This window comes from Myxocyprinus asiaticus, chromosome 15 (assembly GCF_019703515.2).
Source record: "Myxocyprinus asiaticus isolate MX2 ecotype Aquarium Trade chromosome 15, UBuf_Myxa_2, whole genome shotgun sequence".
In the NCBI taxonomy this organism is placed as follows: domain Eukaryota; kingdom Metazoa; phylum Chordata; class Actinopteri; order Cypriniformes; family Catostomidae; genus Myxocyprinus; species Myxocyprinus asiaticus.
This window is the reverse complement of record NC_059358.1, coordinates 9,887,103-9,912,938: the sequence shown is the minus strand read 5'-3', so window position 1 is coordinate 9,912,938 and position 25,836 is coordinate 9,887,103. Positions and strand designations below refer to the sequence as shown.

At 38.2% G+C, this 25,836-nt stretch overlaps 1 protein-coding gene across 1 annotated transcript in view; it reads right to left on the bottom strand.

Annotated features, from left to right (window-relative positions):
• Positions 1–25,836, bottom strand: part of LOC127453448 (calcium-transporting ATPase type 2C member 1-like) — a 56,786-nt gene that overhangs the window by 3,847 nt on the left and 27,103 nt on the right. The window contains exons 4-24 of the mRNA XM_051719788.1: positions 21,299–21,388; positions 21,173–21,208; positions 20,381–20,442; positions 18,530–18,638; positions 17,377–17,532; positions 16,632–16,700; positions 16,449–16,524; positions 16,245–16,311; positions 16,006–16,130; positions 12,582–12,679; positions 10,358–10,453; positions 10,177–10,266; positions 8,859–8,963; positions 7,601–7,757; positions 6,738–6,908; positions 2,950–3,047; positions 2,348–2,398; positions 1,853–2,019; positions 1,685–1,753; positions 1,156–1,272; positions 870–1,017 (exon numbers count right to left, since the gene is read on the bottom strand). Of these exons, the coding sequence (XP_051575748.1) occupies positions 870–1,017; positions 1,156–1,272; positions 1,685–1,753; positions 1,853–2,019; positions 2,348–2,398; positions 2,950–3,047; positions 6,738–6,908; positions 7,601–7,757; positions 8,859–8,963; positions 10,177–10,266; positions 10,358–10,453; positions 12,582–12,679; positions 16,006–16,130; positions 16,245–16,311; positions 16,449–16,524; positions 16,632–16,700; positions 17,377–17,532; positions 18,530–18,638; positions 20,381–20,442; positions 21,173–21,208; positions 21,299–21,388 (2,157 nt within the window). The remainder of the gene's footprint in view (positions 1–869; positions 1,018–1,155; positions 1,273–1,684; positions 1,754–1,852; positions 2,020–2,347; positions 2,399–2,949; positions 3,048–6,737; positions 6,909–7,600; positions 7,758–8,858; positions 8,964–10,176; positions 10,267–10,357; positions 10,454–12,581; positions 12,680–16,005; positions 16,131–16,244; positions 16,312–16,448; positions 16,525–16,631; positions 16,701–17,376; positions 17,533–18,529; positions 18,639–20,380; positions 20,443–21,172; positions 21,209–21,298; positions 21,389–25,836) is intronic.

The window sequence follows — 25,836 nt, the reverse complement described above, 5'->3', positions numbered from 1 at the left end:
CACTATAGTTAGAGCTATTTTTAAGTCATTTGTGTAGCACCACTAAGTGTCGGAGGCATGCATTTTTTTTCATGCGTCATTAATTTGTACATTATTGTCCCAAATTAGGTGACAATTTCTCATTCCGTTCAAGAGTTATAAACATTTATGTAAAAGTAGCCATGTCCGATTCTTACATTTTGGTGTGCTACATTGAATAGAATGTTCAAACCTTTATTGATAATTAATATTGGAACTTCAGAGAATATTTCTGCACTGGTTTGCTTCCGATCAGGCGAATGGCCTAGGACAAGTTTGCCAAAGTAGGTCTAGCAAAAAATACAATATGGTAGAAATGTTTAAATGGCACATGGTACAAGGCATTTGTGTCTGTGACAGAGTTTAGGAGTCCTAACCCAAAACAAATTTGCCTTTGTTATAGCACCCCCAGTTGGTTGATCGGGCGAGTTTGTGTGCCTGAGTAGCAAGCAATACTGCTACCATCCCACCAAGTTTCACGTCTCTAGGCCTTATGAATTGCTCTCTACGATTTAGCGGAGAATAAAAGTAAAACTCTACAATAACAATACAGTTTCAGCACTTCATGCTTGAACCCCTAAAAATAATTTTGCAAAGGAAAAGGCTTTGTATTCATTCTCAAACAGAAATGCAAAGAGCAACCACAAAGCAAATGTATAAACAAAGATTTGTGATGCCTCTAAAAACAAAATGGCACAGTGTAAACAACAAAATGACGCCATCTCTGTACAACTCTTAAGTAGTTCAGTAATTTCCCTAAACACCTGTTTTGAATATAAATGCAAAACAAATGGAAAAACAAAACAGAAAACAAATGTTCACAAATGGGCCATCATGAGAATATTACCTACCTCTCTCCAGAACACAAACAAAGTTCCGCACACGATAATAAAGGACGACACAAGGACTTTCACTATCAGACTGCGTGTGATGATGCTGTCTCGTACATTCCGCGGGGGTTTCCTGATAACATCCTGATCGACAGGCTCCACACCCAAACTAGGAATAATAAATATTATCTAAAATGTAACAATTCAAGAATAAACTATTGACAAACTCAAATCAGTCGACCAATAATCTGAATATTGGTCTATGTCGTTACAGCCTTGGATAAACCTCTCGTGATCAGTGAATTACCTCTGAGCTGGCGGCCCATCCATGATGATGTTTATCCAGAGGATTTGCATGGCATTCAGAGGGTTGGGGAAGTTCATAAGCGTTGCCAGGGAGATGAGGGTGAGAGCAGCAATGCTCCTGAGGAAGCGAGCACAGATTTTCAGTGATCATTTCAATACAATTCATAACCTTGGCTTCAAGGTATGAGTAGATGTGTTTTGTTTATAGTGCAAGTTGTGTGTTCTTTGTGAACACATGAAACAGATACAATATGAACAAGTTTTTGGGGTCATGTGGATTGGCCCAAAATATTTTAATCTTATTGATAGTTCATTGGGGTCATTTTAAAGATCCCATGAAATCACTTGATAAAGTACAGTTTTTATTCCTGTGTTAATGTATTTCCTTTTGAAACAGTTGGGGAGGGACATACTGAAGGGTTCAGAGCTTCTAACAGAGCTACTAAAACAGCACAGTCTGGCTATATGTAAAAAAAAAAAAAAAAAAAAAAAAAGAGCTTTCTTTTCCGATCAGACTCTTGTCAACTCACGTGCTCAGCTGAAAGCGCACAAAGTTCTTAATGTTGTTGTAAATCCCTTTTCCCTCTTCAATGGCAGACCTGTAGTAAGAAACAAAGGCTTGAGGACATTTGCAAACTCATCAAATGTCACATCAGTGTGCTAAGTCCTTAATTTAAGAATAGAAACCTTATGCTCACATGATGGTTTGAAAATCGTCATCCACCAAGATCATGTCTGCTGCCTCCTTGCAGACATCAGTGCCGGTCTGACCCATAGCCACGCCGATGTCCGCTGCCTTCAGTGCCACTGCATCGTTAACACCATCTCCTGTCATGGCAACAACTGCACCGATATTCTGTAAGGACTGAAGCCAGAAAAAAAAAAAAAAACACACCAAGGAGCTCAGCTCTGTAAAATGAAGAATGCACTGCAAAATCACAGGTGTCAGGAGACCAATTCTGGATCAATATTTTTTGTTGGTCCAGGCACATTCCTGTCAAACAAACAATCCTAACCCTACCCTAAAATTAGAGGAAAACGATACAGTAGGTTGATAAGAATATTGTTCAAGCCTCAGCACTAGGCCTAGCCTTGACAGCTATGTTGTTTCAGGGCCAACAAGGATGTTGATCGAAGATCATATCCTACTTTGCTAAATAATGCCAAGCGCAGGTTCCATTTGGTACACTTACCTTAACTATCTTTAACTTGTGTCTTGGGCTGGCTCTGTAGAATACCACTATCTGTGGAAACAAATCACATATCAATGCCACTCATTTTTATGTCCGGTGCATAATTTAATGGCACTCACGTCTCATTTATTGACAGGTTATGTTCTTCTTAATTTCAACATTTAATCTAAACATCAAGATTTGTGAGGTTTATTCTATTCGAACAGTTTTTTTTTCCACTGGATAACATAGATCTATGAATTTATATTATATTGAATATGAAAAGTTTTCATGTAAATTTGTGGATGTGGGACAGTAATTCATTTAGATTGGAGGGGGTTAAATGTGTTTAAATTTGAAAGGGAAAAATAAAGTTAGACCTTCAGTGATGATTTTGTGCTGTAAAAGCTATATTAGTAAAACTTTCAAATTATTTCCCCTAATAATATATTGGATGATGCATCATAATCCTGTACATAATAAACTCCTATTTAAATGTGTTACAATTTAGCAGTAAATGCATGCTGTTCCCATCATCTTCATCTTGAAATATGTCCACTATTCAACTTTGGGCTTTTGGACTACAGTGACTCAAAGATGAGTGTATGAAAGCATGTCCGTACCCTGGGCACCATCTGAGAGAGCTGCTGGAGGTCCATCTGGTCGACTTCATCTCCAGACAGAGATTGGGAACCTTTGGTGTAGAGGCCTAGTCGACTTGCTGTGGTGGAAGGAGAGTTTAAAATGGAGTGAATACTGTAGCAAGTGTTGATGTCTGGACATGATAAAGAGAAAATTACTTAAAAAAAAAATCAGGGGACTCTGGTTGAATGGAAGAATGGCCAGAGTGACCAAAATCTTTTATCACAGTTTAAGTAATTTTAAGGAACAGTTTATATCACAAAATAGTTATTTTTGCTGCAAAGTCAATGAAAACTGCTTTAAGTAACCATGTGTAAAGTCTATTTTTGGATAATCCAGGGAATTGAACATTTTACAAATAAAAAGGTAAGTATATTTTCTCTTTTAATTTGAAACTTGATAGACTGCATCTATTGCGCTCTCATATTCTCCTCTCACAATGTTTACACTGCAATTGAGTGGCTCTGTGCAGAGTGACATTGTGAGACTTGGTGTACAACAAAATTTGCAGAGTACAGTTTTCTACTTGGTGTTTTTTTTTTTTTTTTTTTTTTGCAACCATGTACTGTACATTTTTTGTTTAATCCACACAATCGAATTTGCACCCCTTCAAATAATACTTTCTTCCTCATTTTGGCTTAAGGACACGTTTCACTCTGTATTTTCATATTATTGCATGTTTCTTTGTTGCTTTCATGTGTAAATAATGTAAAGCAGTCCTGCCCAATGATAGCTGTGCAAATATATCTATATTTATAATTCAAAATGTTTTATAGATAGTTATATATTTATTTATACATTTCTGTACACCATGGTCAAATGTTCCCTCCAACTTCTGTTCTTGCGGAGCAAATCCTATTTCTTTTGGGCAGAAGCTTCGGCCACCAGAGCAGAATGTCACACACTCAGTCACACACACTCAGTCACACACACTCAGTCACACACACTCAGTCACACACACTCCACCTGCCTAATATTGTGTAGGTCGCCCTCATGCAGTCAAAACAGTGCCAACCCTTATCTCAGAATAGCATTCCACAATTGAACAGAGCGGCTATCTGAGTTAACGTAGACTTTGTCAGTTCGAACCAGTCTGGCCATTCTCTGTTGACCTGAAAATCCCAGGAGATCAGCAGTTACAGAAATACTCAAACCAGCCCGTCTGGCACCAACAATCATCCATGCGATTATCTAACCAGCCAATTGTGTGGCAGCAGTGCAGTGCATAAAATCAAGCAGATACGGGTCAGGAGCTTCAGTTAATGTTCACATCAACCAACAAAATGGGGAAAAAATTTTTATCAGTGATTTGGAGCATGGCATAATTTTTGATGCCAGATGAGCTGGTTTGAGTATTTCTTGTAACTGCTGATCTAGAATTTAATTAGAATGGCGCCACAAACAAAAAACATCCAGTGAGCGGCAGTTCTGTGGATGGAAATGCCTTGTTGATGAGAGAGATCAACAGAGAATGGCCAGACTGGTTCGAACTGACTAAGTCTACGGTAACTCGGATAACCGCTCTGTACAATTGTGGAGAGAAGAATATAATCTCAGAATGCTATTTTGAAGAGCGGGTTGGCGCTGTTTTTGTGGCACGCGGGGGACCTACACAATATTAGGCAGGTGGTTTTAATGTTGTGGCTGATGCCTCATACATACACACACACACACACAGTATATATACACCAACATTTTAGTTGGTATAATATTTATATTTGTTTATCTTTAGCACCATGTCAGCAACAAGGCTATCTACACTGCGAGAACAGATTAAGTATAAAAACATACAAATTAAATAAGGAATTTTAGTTTTATGTTAGAAAGAAACTAAGATATTTTTAGGTGATACATATTTAAAAATGTCTGATAAGCTTGTTTCTGAGTAAAACCTTCGTCCAATAGTATTAAAAGCAGCGCCATCCAATAAAATGTGCTTAATAGTCAGTATAGTCTGACAGGAAAGACATGGAGGTTCTTCACCTTTTAATAAAAATCCATGTGTCAATCTAGAATTACCTATTCGACACCTAGTATATACAATTTGATCATGCCTATTTTCAAAGTTAGAGAAAAGATTATTAGTTATACTGGGATTTATTTCATAAAGCTTATTGTTTTTACATTTGTCCCATTCTATCTGCCACTTGTTAGAGATTTAAGAGTTTAGTAAGGGTTTTAGGTCCATGGGTAGAATACTACACTCTGTGATTTCTTGAGAAAGGGCTTCTTTAGCTGCGATATCTGCTTTCTCATTGCCTGACAGTCCAAAACGACCTGGGATCCAGCAGAAAAAGATACTGAAATTTTCTTTCTTTAAGTTGTCTATTTTAGTTAAAATACTCAAAATAATGGGGTGATCAGTCTTTACAGATTTCAAAGCTTGAAGGCAAGATTTTGAGTCTGTGAAGATTAAAAAAAAATTTCATCCTTGTTCATTCTTAACATTTTCCAGGGCTAAAAGCAGAGCATGAGCTTCAGCAGTAAAGATGGAGCACTGTCCAGGAATACAGATTCCTTTAGTTGGTATAAAATTTCAAATTTCTTGATATTGAAATTCACTACCACAGTAAAAATGGATAATACACCTTTATGCTACTGAAGACACTCCTTTATTTTAAAAGTTAGATATTTTTGTAAATATAAACATTAAAACAATGGCATGTTGCCTTAGTGTTTCTCAAACAAGTGAACACTGCTTCATGTTTTTAAAATGATTCTGGTAAATAGTCATAATAATAAAGGAGTAGCCTAAGTAATAAGTTATCTAAGAACATTGTCAATATTGTTGTTTGATTAATATTAACATCATAAGACATCGGCAGATCTATTAGGCTGCATATGTGCGTTTACACAGCAAAGTCTTATGCACAGATCCGGTATTTTGACACACTTGATTTGTTGCACCTGTCTGCATTCACATAAGACATAAGCGACTGTATGTTAATCCCTTGTGAGACTGGCATTAACCATAAAGTAAATTTAGCTTTTCATGTGCACAGCCACTTTTACCAATAGCGCTCGTACCCTGTGATAAATGCGGTTATGTGTATCGTGATGTTTCACGACTCTGTGTATTTCCACCTTGTTTACGCACAAGATTTCACTCAAAGCTTCAGCTCCATACGGGAAAAAATGCACATTTAAATGGACTCCAGTTGAAACACTGAGCATGCATTTGAGTCAGTGACACACTTGAGTCAGGGGGGCCTGGGGGGCTCAGCGAGTATTGATGCTGACTACCACCCCTGGAGTCGCGAGTTCGAATCCAGGGTGTGCTGAGTGACTCCAGCCAGGTCTCCTAAGCAACCAAATTGGCCCGGTTGCTAGGGAGGGTAGAGACACATGAGGTAACCTCCTCATAGTCACTATAACGTGTGGTTCTCGCTCTTGGTGGGGCACATGGTGAGTTGTGCATGGATGCCGCGGAGAATAGCGTGGGCCTCCACACGCTACGTTTCCGTGGTAACGCACTCAACAAGCCACTTGATAAGATACACGGATTGACGGTCTCAGACAAGGAGGCAACTGAGATTCATCCTCTGCCTTCTGGAGTCACTACGCCAACACGAGGACTTTGAGCACATTGTAAATTGGGCATTCCAAATTGGGGAGAAAAAAAAAAAAAAAAAAAACACTCGATTCCACAATCTGCACGGATGTTTTTTCCATCTGCGTGGGAGCAATAACAGAAGGGAACACTGACCGTGGTATCAACGGTATAGCAGAAGCTATCATCATACCGCCCAGCACTTGTTGAACTTCATACCAATTGATATTGCAGTCTCTTGAGAATCGCCTGTGATCATTTTCACTGCCACACCAGAACTGATCAGAGTCGCCACGGCGTCTTTTACTCCTGCTCTTGGAGGGTCAATGATTCCTACCAGCCCCAGGAAGGTGAGAGCCCCCATCTCAGATCCAGAGGCAAACGCCAACACTGCCAGAAAAAAAGGACATGAGCATCATCAGCTGCCAAAATCCGTTTTATCTCAATATTACTACTGTCCTCCATGAAATGCCTTTTTAATTAAAAGAGAACTAACAGAGGGGTGTCAATATGAGACAGCACTTCCTCCACGTCTTCAGAGATAACAATCTGATCAACACAAGCCAAATCACATTCACGCCAGCTGTAAGTTGGTACAGCAATGCCAGCATGCAATTTAGGATACAGCATTACGGCTGACAAAAAGTGAACAAAGTTATGAGCGATTTGATCACGGCAGGCCAGTCTCTGTTAGACATTAAAAGGAATAGTTCACCCAAAAAAATAACACATTTCTATCCTCATTTACTATGTTGTTCCAAACCAGTGTGATTTCTTTCTTATGTGGAACACAAAAGGAGATGTCAGGCAGAATGTAAGTCTGTCACCATTCACTTTTCTTCTATACAATGACAGTGAATGGTGACTGAGGCTGTCATTCTGCCAATCTCCTTTTGTGATCCATGAAAGAAATTAAATACGTGTTTGGAACAACATGAGGATGTGTAAATAATTACAGAATTTTAATTTTTGGGTGAACTATCCCTTTAAGCCTCAGTTTGTGGACCTTAATGAGGTGGTAAATTCAGGTGATCTAGAAGTCTGTAGTAAAAGAGAGCCATGAAATCAGTGCATTCCTTTACCTCTGAGACCCGCAGTACCCATGTAGCTCTTCTGTTGATGGTAGAGTTCTCTCTGCTGATTGGTCAGAGGCAGACTGACTCCCTTAGTGTTGTAGGAAGTACAGAAGCGAATGACCTGCTCATAAGCACCCTTCACATAGAACACACCAGGTTTGTTCTATAAATCCAGATAGGTTGGAAAGGAAAGATATAATCAGTTAGTCTCACAGAGCCACAGCATAATGTCTGGTCCACACTATACAGCTTATTATGATCAAGAACTAGCCAATTAGACAGGAAGGGGCTCTATGATTGACATGTAAAGTGACCAACCACAGTTCATTTGTTTTACATGACATCTACGTGGCAACTGAACCATACATTGATGTACCACAATAACAGATAAAATGGCATGTTTTTCAAATAATGGCTGTGACCTTAAATGGACTCTCAGCTGGACTGAGAATGCGCCAGTGCACGCACACACCCAAATACACACGCATGCACACAGACACCAGTGTTAGCACGGTCTGACTGCCGGCACTGACAACATGTATACACAGATCTGTGTAGCGTTTAAGTGTATCTGCGTTTGTGTTCATGTTTTGGGTTATGTAATGTCGCATCTCACGTTTATCGTTCTGTTCACATGTCTCGCCAAACAATATAACAATGTATAATTTAATGTTTATAGAAATAACCACATTAACAATGCCAGCAGGTTTAATCTAATTTATTGGTCACCAAAACAAAGACATCAGTTACAGTCATTCTCATTCATGATCCATCTGCCAAACCTGTACAGTTAAAAATCTGGTTCATTTTTACAGTGAATTAGCACCAGAAAGCTGGTGTATCCATATTTGGATGACGTCATAGGGGTTCAGTGTCTGTGTTTTGTGTAAATGTAAATTTATGGGTTTACTGCAAATTATATATTAATTTATTTATCTCATAATATATGACAATACAAGTTGCATCGTGAATGGTCGTGAATGGCTCTGCCTGAGGCTGAGACTAATAATAAACATCCAGCACAGTGATTGAGTGTGTGGGGAAATGTTTGGGCACAGACGACCTATTTTAAAAAAAACGTGGTATTGGGGGGCACTTATTAGGATAGTTTTGCCATCAAAATTCTAGACACAATTCAATCATGCGGAAGCAATGTGAATGTCATTGTTGAGAATGTCATTGTTAATATGTTCACATATTAACTTTCAGCTTCAATTATTGTTAAGCATCCACTCACTTGCAAACAGCGTTTCATGGTGCTTACCTGCTGAGTGCGATGGACGACGCGGACTGCCATCCATTTCTGCTCCGAGGAGAAAGGAATCTCTTCCAATCGCACAAACTCCTGCTGTAGATCCTGCAAACCCATCTGCAGACAACAGAAAACAAATGCACAAGTGCATACAGCGATAAACACACTCTGCCAACAAAAACCCTGAGAGACTGATCAGATCTGGCCCAGTGTCAGAACTCTGATTGAATGGAGTGGTCAAAGTAGGTCAAACAGTGAGGCTTGTTGATGAGGTGTACTATTACTTTTCTAAGGGATTAGACTGATGATTTTTGCCTGGCGGACGATAAACGGGCAAATAAATCCAGAAGACTTACAATGAAGGAGGGACCCAAGCCATAACTAGGTACTAGAACATCACAGAGATTGTGACATGAGCGCTTTTGTCTTTGTACAGTAAGAAACTAACGAGCAAACACCCAGAAGACCCTGGCAACCACTTAATATGCCCTAGGAACCCCATAGCATCATGTCAGTGAGTTTTGCATGGGCAAGCACCGCTCATTTTCTTCAGAAAATGTAAAAATCTTTTTCTTCCCTTTTTTTTTTTACATTTCTCTCAGTTTAATCCCCTTGTAAACATCCCTGGTGCTGACAACAACGTTATTAGTGTACCAGACATTTACACAACTGGGACCCTCGAGGGAGATGCAGTTGCTACAGTTACATGTTCTACGGTGTGTGAAAGCGTCTCTGTTCATCTTAATTAGCATGTAGAACCGATTCAGTCTGTTTGCCAAAATGAGGTGACATAAGGTGACAGACAGCACCACAAAGGCAATTTTCCCAGAGGCTGCAGTCTCGTGTTTGCGCAAGTGGGCAGAGGCAACAGGCATGTCCTACTCACTGATTCTGTTGGTTATGATACTATGTTATTGATACTTTACATGCAACATTAGGGGAAAAAAATGTTTAGCAGCAGGTCATGCAGAATGGCGACATAAGCTAGAAGTTTCTGTCCTGAGACCCAATGTTAAACTTAAACATTAAAACACACAAAAAAAAACTTGACATATTGGAAAAACTGAAACTAAACTAAAAATATATCCACATACACAGTATATTTATTTAATATAATTACTGCAAAACTAACTAAATCAAAATAGAACTAATTTAGATACAAAATAAATCATAAAATGTGAAGTCTACTTAAAATAAAAACTAAATAAACTGAATATTCTGAAAACTAAGTCATGGAGTGAACATTAAATTGAAAGGACAAACTGAAGATAAAAAATAAATAAATAAATAAATCGGCAGATACTGCAAACATTAGCAGATCATGCAATACCTTCATAGCCAGGGAAATCAGGGCGCCCTCGGTGGGCCGTCCCATCAGGGTGTTGTTCCTGATAACTGCATCATTGCACACACAGCCAGCCTGCGGAATTATAGAGACACACAATGAATATGTGACTGCAATTAAAGTACCCTCTTAGCTCTGTATTTCACAATAGTCTGCTCAACCTCACCTCCACAATCTTGCTGACAGAAGTGTTGGAGAAGCCATGCACCACCTCACCGTCCAGCAAAACCTCGCCGGCATTGTTGTACCCGACACCGGTGACCTGTGAAAGATGCAAATCAGGTCAAGGGCACTAACAAACATGAACACAATACAATACACCGTGGTTCTTTACTGGTGGAAGGTGACCCAAAATGGCTCACATGTTTGTTCTGACAGGGTTACAGAAAGCAGGAAAAAAGATGCTACAGGTCTGTTCTGATTGGGGCGTGGACAGCAAGGTAAAAACAATGTAAATAATGAAATGCAATTAACCATACAATATAACAGTGCTTAGTAAAGGTAGCTAAATAAATAAATAAAAGATCAAATCAACTTTTTAAAAGGGATGAAAAAATGTCTCCTACTGTATATATTTTGTTTTTGACATCAAAGGCATCGAATCAAACCATGGTATTTTAGTGCATGAATACGGTTTCATTCACAATGAGCGCAAACATGGTTTATGGCGATCACAATGTGTTTTGTGCAGTAAATTACTGGATGCTGAAAGCATGAAACTCAAGACATTTAGAAACCAATAATAAACAAGTAATCAGGCATATTTAAGGTACATTTTAAAAGGGAGAAACGCAACGAAAAAAATTGTACAATATTTATGTCATAGTAATACTCCCTACTAGAACTACTGCCTTTCATTTTCGCTAATTTTAAATGTTAAAATAATCATCGTACAACACAACATTTAGAATAATCATTGAAATCAAAGGGAAAAGTAAAACGTCTGGACATGTTACAGTCATGAGAACTGGGTTGTAAAATGTGAGAAAAACTTAAGTGTCCTGAAAATAGTCACAATGCAAAAAAATCTTAAAAGGGTCCTAAATATAGGCTTCATTTTCTTTATGCAAAATTTAGTTTCTTTTATCTTGACTGATTTGGGGTTAAATATGACCCAGACATCATCTTTACAGGTTTCATTAAAATAACCCTCCCATATCTTTTGTTGTTGATGTCAATGGTGTACAATTAAACTACAGTATTCTAATGCATAAATATAGGTTTACTAAAAACAAGGACGTGGGTGCCAACCACAATGTGTTTGGTGCAGTGAATTATTGGATGCTGGTAGAATGAAAGTTTAGAAATTCAAGAAACATTGAGAAACCAATTATAAACCTATTAATAAATTTCAATATTTGCTTTTAAGGAGCCATTTTAAAAAGGAATTTTCCAGGTTCAATACAAGTTAAACTCAAATCGACAGCATTTGTGGCATAATGTTGATTACCACAAAAATCTATTTAGACTTGTCCCTCCTTTTCTTTAAAAAAAAAAAAAACAAGCATTTAAAAGGCAGAAATTTGAAGCCTATTATTTTAGTAAAGTACTTGCATTAATTCTTCTGTTAAACCTTGTGTATAATTTGAGCTGTAAAGTTGTTTAAATTGTCATTTTTACAGTTATTTTACAGTCATCATGGCATCAAAGTTTTAAAATTGGCTATAACTTTACAGAGAAAAGTTTAGCAAGTCATTTTAATCACACTAAACAGTCAGTATTTTAACATTAAAAAATTGGCCCTCCATTCACTTCCATTGTAAGTGCCTCTTTCTTTTTTGCCTTTTTTTTTTTTTTTTTTTTTATAAATAAAAGGAGGGGAAAGTCAAAATAAATTGTGGTAATCAATATTATGCTACAAATACTGCTGATTGAGATTAACTTGTATTGAACCCAGAATATTCCTTTAAGGTCACCAATGTAAAATCTGGATCCTGAAGCAAAACCATCTTAGAATCAGGACAATGCAGAGCACAGCTGCGAGATGACTTTTTAGCAGTCTTTTGGCTGTGCTGTGTTAGAAACAGCCCTCAGGGATGTGAAATAAAGCATGATGTAATAGAAATGGGAGAAGCGACCTAGTATCCAAGTTAAAACAGTGAGAGACTCAATCTATTCCACTGCCTGAGCATTTGAAGATTTATTACAGCAGGCCGATGGCATGGCAATGAATTCAGGACTCTGCACTGATATCATCAGTTCCTCAGAGAGAAAACTACAAGCATCAGATATTACCACTTAAGATCTTGTACTCATAATGTGGAGACGGCTTCAAGAAAAATTAGCCTTGACATTTGACTTCTTAATTTTTTTAAGCAGATGATAGTATTTTGTGCTGAAATATTTATGAGGTCATTTGCATGACTCCTGAGGGTTACGAAGGCCCATACCTCAGCATGCAGTCCATCAGAGGTGAACAGGTGAGTGACTGTCATCTCATTCTTAGTGAGTGTGCCTGTCTTGTCTGAGCAGATGACATTACAGCAGCCTGGGGAGTGAAAGAGTTTTTTCAGGTTATTTGCACAACCAAGATGTTCTTTGTACATTTCCATAAAATCACTGACATTTCTTAAGGGAAAATGCAAATGAACAGAGGAGCATTATGAAGAGAAAAAAGCTCTGTGTCATGCAGCAGCACAATTTGTGTGTGTGTGTGTGTATATATATATATATATATATATATATATATATATATATATAAAAATAACTTTTATAATAACTTTTTTTGCTTTACAAAACATAAGATCAAAACACACAGTAAAACAACCCATTCACATAGTAATAAAAGCAAGTCTATACAAATGAGTTTTTAAATGAGACTTAAAAACAGACTTCAGCGGATTGATTCAGCAGATCAAATATTCCAGGGCAGGATGTTCCATAATCACTACAAAAGCTCCATCACCTTTAGTTTTGCATCTGGATCTTGAAACAGTCAATAGTTCATGACAAGAACATCTAAGGAGGTCTAACTGTTTCATAAGCAAATACATATGTTATACATGCATGAAAAACATTTAAACTAGTCAGATCTTTTGGATTCAGCAACAGATACAACTGCAGGTCATCTGCATAGCAATGAAAATTAATGTTTTTTTCAAATCACAGAACCAAGCGGTAACATATATAGCAAAAACAATATTGGCCCTAACAGGGATACCTGTGGAACACCACAGTTTTTGAAGAGGACATCTAATCTCCAACAGACACTACAAATTTCCTATTTCACAAGTAGAAATCAAACCAGTCCAAAGCCACCCCAGATATTAGCACCCATCTCTTCAATGAATCAATTAAAAATGAATGATCAACTGTATCAAACACTGCAGTTAAAGGGATAGTTCGTTTCAGCAAAACAAGAAACGTCCCTTTTTCAGGACACTGTATTTTAAAGATAATTTTGTAAAAATCCAAATAACATTACAAATCTTTATTGTAAAGGGTTTAAACAATGTTTTCCAAGCTTGTTCAATGAACCATAATCAATTAATGAACATGCACCTGTGGAACGGTCATTAATTCACTAACAGCTTACAGATGGTAGGCAATTAAGGTCACAGTTATAAAAACTTAGGACACTAAAGAGACCTTTCTACTGACTCTGAAAAACACCAAAAAGAAAGATGCCCAGGGTCCCTCCTCATCTGCGTGAACGTGCCTTAAGCATGCTGCATGGAGGCATGAGGACTGCAGATGTGGCCAGGGCAATAAATTGCAATGTTCGTACTGTGAGATACCCAAGACAACACTACAGGGAGACGGGAAGGACAGCTGATCGTCCTTGAAGTGGCAGACCACGTGTAACAACACCTGCAGAGGATCGGTATGTCCAACTATCACACCTGCGGGACAGGTACAGGATGGCAAGAACAACAACAACTGCCCGAGTTACACCAGGAACACACAATCCCCCAATTAGTGCTCAGACTGTCCACAATAGGTTGAGAGAGGCTGGACTGAGGACTTGAAGGCCTGTTGCAAGGCAGGTCCTTACCAGACATCACCGGCAACAACGTCGCCTATGGGCACAAACCCACCTTCGCTGGACCAGACAGGACTGGCAAAAAGTGCTCTTCACTGACGAGTCGCGGTTTTGTCTCACCAGGGGCGATGGTCGGATTCGCATTTATTGTCAAAGGAATAAGCGTTACACCGAGGCCTGTACTCTGGAGCGGGATCGATTTGGAGGTGGAGGGTCTGTCATGGTCTGGGGCGGTGTGTCACAGCATCATCGGACTGAGCTTGTTGTCATTGCAGGCAATCTCAATGCTGTGCGTTACAGGGAAGACATCCTCCTCCCTCATGTGGTACCCTTCCTGCAGGCTCATCCTGACACGACCCTCCAGCATTGACAATGCCACCAGCCATGCTGCTCGTTCTGTGTGTGATTTCCTGCAAGACAGGAATGTCAGTGTTCTGCCATGACCAGCGAAGAGCCCGGATCTCAATCCCATTGAGCACATCTGGGACCTGTTGGATCGGAGGGTGAGGGCTAGGGCCATTCCCCCGAGAAATGTCCGGGAACTTGTAAGTGCCTTGGTGGAAGAGTGGGGTAACATCTCACAGCAAGAACTGGTAAATCTGGTGCAGTCCATGAGGAGATGATGCACTGCAGTACTTAATGCAGCTGGTGGCCACACCAGATACTGACTATTACTTTTGATTTTGATCCCCCCTTTGTTCGGGGACACATTATTCCATTTCTGTTAGTCACATGTCTGTGAAACTTGTTCAGTTTATGTCGTAGTTGTTGAATCTTTTTATGTTCATACAAATATTTAATTTTGCTGAAAATAAAAGCAGTTGAAAGTGAGAGGATGTTTCTTTTTTTGCTGAGTTTATATGTATACAGTATATTTTCCATATGGTAAATATAATCAAGGCTGAAGGGGGTAACAATGCACATTAGCAGTGACTACATACACGATGTAACACTGCTTCTTGTACCTTGTGCTTAAATCTGCTTGGTGAAAGTGTAATTGCATCCATAGTAAAGAGCCATTAAGTTAATCATGTGGTGGATAATGCTTCTAACCAAAGCAATAAAAATTCCTGTTTTGAAATGGTTCTCAAACCCACAAGACAATTTGGGTCTGAACTAATGTCTCTACTCTGCATTTACTGTATTTTATGCATGCTCAGTGTGACTGTGGCTGATCATTTGACTCTGTGGGCTGACTGATTCTCACATGACTGATTATGATGTAATGCCACTGATGGGCAGAAACACCAAAATGACTTTTTTGTTCTCCTGCGACTTGACAAACAAGAGAAATGCACAAGGACTCTGTACAACAGCTGTCTTCAGATTTTTGAAACAGACAAATGTGCTGACAATAGATCAGCGATCATTTACAGTGTGTCCTTGTATTTAGTTGATCACAGTGCGTTTTGCAAAATATTTTCAAGGTGTGACAGTGATGTCTGGGAAATCATCACTTCTTTTGAAAGCAAAGACAAGATGCTCTCTTAAGCACAACGAACAACAAAAATGTTGAACTTTTTCCCGTTCAGTGCAAATAAGTGCAAAAGGACTGCAAGCCCTTCCGCCATGTCGTTAAGAATGAACTTCGAGTTGCTATGTGCGTGTTTGAGAACAAAGTTTCAGGATCATAGCTACAGTCGCAGAGAGGAAGGCTCTTATAATTGACGCACCTAGTTGCATTTAGTTCGGTACAGTGCACACCAACACAACAGAAAATAAGAAAATGTGAGCATTTAAATGTATGCAGGGAAACAACCTACTTTCTTGTAGTGACTGCTTAGCATTAGAGGCACAAACAAACAATCAGATTTAACGAGAAGGGGGCATACCCAGTGTCTCCACTATGGGCAGCTTCTTGACGATCGCCCGTTTCTTCACCATCCTCATCACTCCCAGGGCCAGAGTGACAGTCACCACGATGGGGAGGCCCTCTGGGATAGCTGCCACGGCCAAGCTAAGGAAAGAGCCAATGACTCAAGACTTGAGACCAAAACCTGCACTACACATCAAGTCACATGCCTCTCGGGAACATCTGTCCCTGTGCTGGACTGATTAAATTAGGACATACCTGACACCTATGGTGAACATGTCTAATATGTTCTTTCCCTGAAGCCATCCAACTATCATGATCACCCCTGAAAATTGGAAGAATGTTAGTGCTGTCACAGTAAGCAAGAGCAGAAATTAGGGTCTGCGCATTTAATCAGATGATATGCATTAGTAAATCATGAAAGTGCTATGAATGTTAATTGGACATTCTTAAGATGTCTACCGATAATCCCAAATGAATAGAGGGAGATTTGTTTTCCCAGCAAATCCATGCTTTTCTGCAAGGGGGTTTTGGGAGCCTATTTGAAAAAAAAAAAACATGTGGATATGAAGCAAAGGCTTTTTCATTGTGAGATCAATCTCTTGTATTTTAAATGTCTCTGTTTTACAATATATGCTTGATTACCTCCTCTGCTTGCATCATCTTAAAAACCTCACCAAATTCAGAGTTTTCTCCAGTACCTATGACAATGCCCTGCAATTTAAAAACAAGCTTATTAAAAATGTGGTGAAACCATTTATCTTATCTAGCAGAAACAAATAGAAATGTATAGGCCCACACTTTATTTTCCCTCACATTTTTTGTACTAATCGTGAGGATAAATGTGTGGAATTTTGTGGACTGGATTTGATAGAGAATTACTATTAACAATATTTTTTTTATTGCATTAAGTAAATATAAATAAAACCATTAAAGTAATCCATTAATAATTTTTTTTTAAAAATGACCTTTTGTTTCAACGTTTATACAAAAAAGCTTTCAAAATGGCACTACAACAATGAAAAAAAACTAAAAAACAAGCAAGGGGTGTGGGATATGTAGAATTTTGTGGATGAAGGGCGTCCATTTCTTGATGGATGTGGAGTTTGAGGAATTCTGTTCTTCATCATTTTTTTCTGCACAAGTTCATTTTAAATGGCACTGCAGTGTAATATTGATTGTTAAAAATACAAATGTTCTATGTGGTCCATAAAAGCTTTCATACATAATAAAAAAATAATTAAAAGAAATACATAAAATAAAAATAGCTTCTGTTTAAAATGGTTTCAGCTGGAGTATAGCATCGCACTGCATGTCAGCTTCCAAAAGTGTTTCATGTCAATTGCCATGGAGACCAAGAAACGATATCTTATGTTAGATGTAGCAGTACCTTGGCTTTTCCACAGCGCACCAGTGTACCCATGAAGGCAACATTACTTCGGGATGTGATGTCGCCATTGGTGGCAGCCGGCTGTGGGGCGGAAGTCTTGGTACAAGGGGTGGTCTCTCCTGTCAGACTGGACTCGTCAACCGTCAGATCCAGCGCCTGAAGTGCAGAGAGGGGTCAGCTTCACTAACAGGTCATTAGAACGCTGCTGCTATTTTAGGACACAGGCACAAGCACCTCTGCCATTTAAGACTAATGAGAAATCCTGAAAACCTTCAAGCACATATTGTTCTGGAATGAGAGTTTGACTGTCACTATAGCCATGTTTTCATGCAGCCTAATAATCAAGTAATAATATGACTGAATGGAATGAAAAACTGTCATGTCATGTAAACACTTTAATTGGAAAACATGATCTGATTGACCTCGATCCAAATGAAATTGCAATCCAATTGAAAGTGGTGGTGCAGATCTTAAGAAATCCATTAAACAGAAAAATGATTGCTACTATTTTCATAAACAGATTAAAAAATGTTGCTTAACTCTACCCCACCAATCTTTGCTACATACTCTTAAATCTAAGATACCTAGTTATTGGAGGACAAATGGTATGTAGCTTTTTTTTTTTTCCATACGTTACAAACACGCCAGAACACACCGAGGTGGTGTGCTGAGTTTCCTAACTTCTAAAGGGGGTGTTCACATTGGATGTAATCTTGTAGTCCGTCTGCTCTGTTTTTTAATTAGTTGGTCTATGTACACCTGCATTAAATGGATGTCTTCAGCCATTGTGTCACGTTTCTGTTTTCTCAGCACCTCGTACCATGAGATGAACGGGCCATGTAAAGTAAAAAAAAAAAAAAAAGCTAAACTTTTGAAAATACATCTCGAGACGCCTGCAATTGGTTCCACTGCACTCCGTCTAGCTGTTTTTGAATGCAAGACCATTTCCTGTGCAACTCAGTCGCTCTCAGTCAGTTAACCGATTAGTTCACTGGAATGCAGAGTTTAGGGCAGATATGAACATTTTATTCAAAATCTCCAATCGAATTTAAATTAGTCAGATTGACAAAATTCATAGTAATCAGTGAATGAAAAAGATAGACGGAGAGAAAGAGGAGGAGAGGTGTTCCTACGAGTCGGTATCCGTTCACACCTCAAACAAGCGCAGGTCAGCTGGGACTCTCTCTCCAACTGACAGACAGACTGTGTCTCCAGGAACAAGCTCTCGTGCCAGTAGGTGTTCCAGACGTCCTTCTCGAACACTGGAGGGGAGACGGACAGGGAGAGATGAGATTGAGAGTGTGACAGAGACAAAAAAAAAGGCTGGGTGTTGAACAGTTGAAATTAGGCCAGTGAAGCCGTGTGAACAGGCAGACCTTGAGATTAATGCCCTGTGGACTGTACAGAGGCCAAATAGTTTAGTGAATGTGCCTACAAGAATCTTGCACCATTTAACTTGAACATTTTCACATCAACCTAATACCAACAGAGTTAGAATAAAAATAAAAAACTATTTGAAATCAATTGGGTAGTCAATATTTCTGCTTTGAACTGGACTAAATAGCATCTCTTTGTGAAATGCTTTATTGATTAAAGCAATAAGCTACGAGAGGCTGTGCACTAATGTGGCTTTACCCCAGTTACCACTGTTATGAAGCATAAGGCGAAGCTTTTATAAAATGGCAGGAAAGGTTTTTAAATGAAGGCTCTTATAAAAATGCTTTGCCTGTGCAAAAGTCTTGCCAAAATGCAACAGTATTTTGGGCAGTTGCCTGGGAGTTATTAGAGATTGGCCGACAGTGGATTTTGCAAATACCAATAACTAAGGTAGTGGAAAAGGCCGATAACCAATTAATCAGCCAATAGTTTTTTAAAATCGAATTATAGAATATAAAAAATTACTTTCCTTCCTATAACAGACATGGACGCTACAAGAGTCAAATAAATAAAATCCCAGATGCAGTTTATTGTTAAACCAAAATCCCAATAATAACTAGGGAAAAAAAAGAAAAAGATTTGGTGCATAACACAGGAATTTAACTATAAACAAGCCAGAACCTTTTTTGGGACTTTTATTTTGAAATTATGGCGACTCAGTTACAATGCTCCATTTAGGTCACTTTTTCTAGCCTATATATTGCATATGTACACAAAATGAAGGGTTTTGTATGTATATATTTCACTAGACGAGGTTTAATGAAGAATACGTTTTATTATTCACAAGATATGAAGTTGGAGACAAGGTATATGCTGACTTTGTTTTTATAAAGTCATTTTTTTTTATTCTTGATTATCCAATCAAAATAATACACATTTATGTGATGATACAAATACGGATGAATATTGTCAATGATGAAAGATTTAGATTCAGAAAATTCCCCTGAGGTGTCAGTGATTGTTTTTATTTCACCTCAGGTGGCTGCTGTTTTACTGTTTAATAGTGTTCTAACTGAAAAATACTCCAGCTGTCACAGAGGAACACCAAGAAATAAATAAAAGAAACATTCAGCAACTATCAGCGTCAATTTATGCAGATAACTGTCCCAAAAAGCAATTATCGACACTGCTTAATCGAAAGAAGAAAAAAAAAAAAAAAACACTACATAAATCGCCTATTTCTAGTTATTATCCAGTTGCTAAGGCATTCAGAGAAAAAAAATAGGAGATGACAGAGAAAGCAGGGGAACACATGGTGGTGAGGATGCTCTACAGGTGTTTGGGGACAATGCTCAAGACTGTGGCACAGCCTAGATTTAAAGGGTAAATATGAGTCTTTGTGTTTGAAGTAGAAATCATGCCGCTCATTCTCACTCTCTATGCAGGTCATCTGAAAGTCTGTCTTTTATGTGTTTGGTGGGTGTAAAGCTTTGGAGGATACACCTTGGACATCATGACCACAGATTAAATGATAACATGATTCATTCATAATGTAACAAACAAAAAGTAGAAGAGAGAGAGAATGAATGAAATGAAAGCAAGAACGAGAGGAGGAACAAATGCTCACCAGTGGCATTCTGGAGGCACAAGTTTCCCCAGCTCCTCCAGAGATTTTTCTGAGCGGTATTCCTAAAAATTAAGCAGAACAGAACTGAGAGTAAATGCCCACCATACTCAAATACATTTTCACTACACCTCGATACTCTGAAACTTTTCCAAAAAAACCACAAATCACCTCCAAGTCCCTCTGACCGTCAGAAAGAATACAAATATAAACTTTTGTCAGAATCGATGCCATATTTAGGCCACATACACACTAAAATGTTTTCTGTATCCTAAGTTCATAATTTTTTCAAAAGTATGCAGTACTAGAGACCGTTTTTGAAATTCTATGTTTGCCATTCCAGGATAAGAGACATAAATGTAGCAAAATCAAACAGTGTGGACATGGCCTGCAAACATTAGTGTGTGCAAACAAAACAAAAGGTCAGTATGGCTTGGCTTTAGGTCATATCTAATTTTCAAAATTCAGGTTTTATTTTTTTGTCAAGTTACATTTTTGGGGGGAAAGACGTATAAATGTTTAATGAACTGAACGATCAACACTCAGCTACACACCAATATGATACATTAGGCCTCATGTATGAAAGATAAGCAGAACAGATTTATGGGTTAATCAGATGGGTAAACCAAATGCAGTATGTTTTTTTTTTTTTATGAATGAGGGCCATTGAACAGACTACTTTTGTATATATAAAAGCCTCATTTTAGTTCATGTCAACTTAAATTTGCCATCAATCTGACTAAGGGTCTACAGCTTCATATGAGTGATGTCATCAGTGTAATCTGTTGATCTTACCTGTACAAAGGCAACTGTAACAACAATGATAATGGCCTGCAAAAAGAACGATAAATGTTAAGCGGACTGATGCACAGCTTTAAGGGAGTAAAAATGTGACAGAGGAGATGATCAGGAGAAACTTACCACAGTGATACTGACGGCATCATCAAACTGTCGCATCAACACACTGATGACAGCAGAAGCCAGCAGCAACAAGATGAGAGGGTCTTTAAACTAGAGGACAAGAGAGTGGAAATCTCAGACAGACAGACTGCAAGAGCGCTCAATGGTTCTTGGAATGGAGTCCTTCGTGTCCCACATCTCAAGGTGAAGGACTGTGTTTATCTGCCTCTAGGGTTGAAATAGACTAACCAATGTTAGATATACACAATAGCAAGAGTTATCAATGTCTTTGTCTTTTAATTTGCTTTTCAGATATCACAGACATGTGTACTGAGCTGTCTTTTAAAAGATGGCAAGGAGCCAAAGCCCAAACAGATATGCAGTAACTGGCCACAATTCTCAGAAGCAATGGCCTGCTCCGAGAACTCCATGTTGTGATAGCTAGGGCTGGGTGACATCAATTATTTGCATTTTATTCAAGCAATATTACACAAGCAGGAGTGCAATAGCAGGAAAGCGAGTGTTATATTGCCTTTATATGACATGTATGACAATAAACAAGATCATGTAGAGTAGTTGACATTTCAGTAACAATACGACCAGAACGAAAATAATTTGGTTACAATGTTATGAACCATAGAATTAGAACTCTTGGAACACCAAATGTCTAATCAAATTAGTGGAACTAACTGTTATCAATGATATTATCAGTGTAATCAATGTTATTTTGCTGGCGATGAAAAATGAAACATCGGAATACCTAAACAATCTTAATGCGCTTTTTTTGGCCATGAAGTTTCCTAAAGGCTGTGAAAGTAGGCCAGTTTCACACCCGCTCCATGCGTCACGAGTCAAGTAGCATTAAGACAGATATTTCAACAGAATCTCTGATTTGAACCTCAGTAGCAAAAATTCTGATTGAATTAGGAAGTTTGACTCATTACGTGAATCAGTTCTTTTGAACGGTTTGATTCAGTGAACTGGTTCAAAACACTGATTGGGCATCATTCATGAAACACAAGCATAATACATTTTTGTGTAAATCGCTAGTAAAGCTGTTCTGATGTAAATTTTCGGAATTATGAAAGTTTAATATTTTCAAAGTGTTAATGGGCAAGAACAAAATTTACACCTGCTCCCGACCACGTGTAAATCATGTATAAGACATCTGAACGTTTTGTGTTCTTTCAGACAAACTGCCATGACTGTGTTTTCATTTTGATAGAAGTGAAATTACATTATAAAAAAAAATAAAAATAAATTGGTTTGTTGCTTTCTTTTTAAACCATGTACTTAATTGAAAACATCTCTTTGATGCTTGCATTTATTTCTTCAAAAGTAGAGTTAATTCACAACTCTGCTTAAATTTTATATCGTTTTTCCAGCATGCTTAGTATTTTCTCAAAAAATGTATGCCCTCTAATATGACTGGTTGGATAGTTTCTCCTTTCGATAGGAGTCAAGTCAAATTTATTTGTATAGCGCCTGTTGTGAAAAGTGCCGTTTCAAAGCAGCTGTACAGGAAATTACGCTATAACAGAAAACAAATAAATATTATGCCAATATTAGTTATTTGTGTTTAGAACTATTAGTGGTTCAAATGAGTAAACTAAGTAAGTGTTGTGGGTTAATGGTTAAACAAAATTATTTTGTATTAACTATATGAGCTCTATAATTTAGGTTTCACTAATCCAGTATAGGAATCGATAAATCACGTTCAGTTGATAACGTATAGTCAATAATAATGCTGTTAAACCTATAAATAAACTTGTCATGGGCAGATGCGTTCACAACACAAGAGGAAAAAATAAAAAAAGCCCTGCACACTGTTGTTTAGCTTGCAAATCATTATTAGCTCACAGCGTTTCAGTCAAAGACCTTCTTTATGCACTACATTAATCCTCTGAAGATTCTTCCAGTTGCAAGGGAAGTATTTCACGGTGACCATCATAATATAACCTACCTAGGAAGTTTCACCATTGATGCTGGCGAACTGAACCAGATAAGGTTAATGGTGGTGGACCTCCTCCGGCTGGCGTGAACGGAAATTTTTTTTACACTAAAGCTTCATGTCGAACCACTTTTTGTTTTTTTACTTCTTGGAATATTAAATTCACAAAAGAACCTTCAATGGCAGCAAGTTCCTCACTTTCTTTGTGACCAAACCAGCGTGTTTGCTAAATCTAAATTTTGTGACTTGAATTTGCATCATTTTAAAACCCTTTCATTACTATTTCGCATATACTAGCACGCTTGATGCCATATTGGCAGTTTTTTATGGCCGTGCATTATCATAATTGTAAATGAATGTGGACTCGCCCCACATTTACGAATGTCAAGAATTCACAAACACGTTTAACTAACACATCTGGGGTGTACGAAGCATTTGTGAATCCGGAGGAAAGTTTTCAGGAGGGTCCATTTTATGTGAAAAATACTCAGAATTTACTCATTTACAGTGCTGTGAAAAAGTATTTGCTGATTTCTTCTATTTTTCCCCATTCTAAATTGTTTTAGATCTTCAAACGAGATATAACATAAAACTAAGGCAACCTGAGAAAACACAAAACAGTTTAAATATACAGTACTGTGCAAAAGTTTTAGGCACTTGTAAAAAACTTTCAAAGTGAGGATTTGTTAAAAAAAATGACAATAGTTTTCATTAATCAATTAACATCATACTAAATCAATATTTGGTGTGAACACTTTTGCTTTCAAAACAGCACCAATTCACCTACTTACACCTGGACACAGTTTTTACTGGTTGCTGGCAGATAGAATTTTCCAAACTTCTTGGAGAATTCACCACAGTTCTTTTATTTATTTATTCTCAATTACTTCTGTCTCTTCGTGTAATCCCAGACTGACCCGATGTCATGACATCTGTTGCAGGGCTCCCTGTTCTTGTATTCTATTTGCAAAATGAATGTTTGGGAGTATAAAATGTATATTTCCTATTGACACACTACACTAACAGATATAAATAACCATCTTAAGACAAATGTTTTTGTGAAACATCTCGTCACCCATGTGAAAAACTAACTGCCCCCTTAAACTTAAAAGCTGGTTGTGCAACAAATGCAACCAAATGCTTCCGATAACTGGAGATCAGTCTTTCACAACACTGCGGTGGAATTTTGGCTCACTCTTCTTTGCAGAACTGCAAAGTAATAGTTCAGCCACATTGGAAGGTTTGAGCATGAACTGCCCATTTAAGGTCCTGCCACAGCATCTCAATCAAGTTCAAGTCAGGACTGTGACTAGGCCACTCCAAAACTTTAATTCTGCTTCTTTTGAGCCATTCAGAGGTGGACTTTCTCCTATGCCTTGTCTTGCCGCATAATCCAGTTGCACTTGAGCTTCAACTCATGGACTGATGACCAGACGTTGTTCTTTAGGATTTTCTCGTAGAAAGCAGAATTCATGTTTTCCTCAGTTATTGCAAGTCACCCTGGCCCTGAAGCAGCAAAGCATCCCCACACCATCACACTACCACCACCATGCTTGACCATAGTATGATATTCTTTTTGTGGAATTCTGTGTTTGATTTACGCCAGATTTAACAGGACCCCTGCCTTTCAAACGGTTTTGACTCATCAGTCCACAGAACAAGGTGTGTTCTGGCAGAATTCAGACGAGCCTTAATGTTCTTCTGGGTTAGTAGTGGTTTTCGCCTCGCCACTCTTCCATGGATGGCATTTTTGGCCAGTGTGTTTCTGGTAGTGGAGTCATGAACCTTTGATGCGAGTGAGGCCTGCAGTTCCTTGGATGTTGTTCTTGAATTTTTTTGTGACTTCCTGGATGAGTCGTCGCTGTGCTCTTGAAGGAATTTTGGAAGGTCAACCACTTCTGGGAAGGTTCACTACTGTGCCAAGTTTTCTCCCTTTGGAGACAATGGCTCTCACTGTGGTTCTTTGGAGTCCCAGAGCCTTTGAAAGAGCTTTGTAACCCTTCCCAGATTGATGTATTTCAATCACCTTTTTCCTCATCATTTCTGGAATCTCTTTCGACCTTGGCATAGTGTGCTACTGGGTGAGACCTTTTAGCCAACTTCATGCTGCTGAAAAAGTTCTATTTAGGTGCTGATTTGATTAAACTGTGCTGGCAGTAATCAGGCCTGGGTGTGTCTAGTCCAGCTGAACCCCATTATGAATGCAGTTTCATAGATTTGGGGATTTCATAACTGCTGGTATTGGATAACTTTTTTGCTTCAATAAATAACATTATCATTTAAAAACTGTATTTTGTGTTTACTCAGATTGCCTTTGTTTTAAGTTAGATTTTTGAAACAATTTAGTATGAGATATACAAAAAAACAGAAGAAATCAAATACTTTTCACAGAACTGTATTTACGAAAGTTTCATAAATGAGACCCATTCAATGGTTCATTGCGTCATCACTCACGTTCATGGAAATCCTATCCTATGCTTAAACTGTAAATTGTTACAAGCATAAAATGTTCAAGTAAAAATGTTTGTAGGTAAATATTTGTTTTATTACTATGAATTGGTATACTGGTGCATACAAAAAAAAAAAAAAAGTTTAAATATTTTCCTAT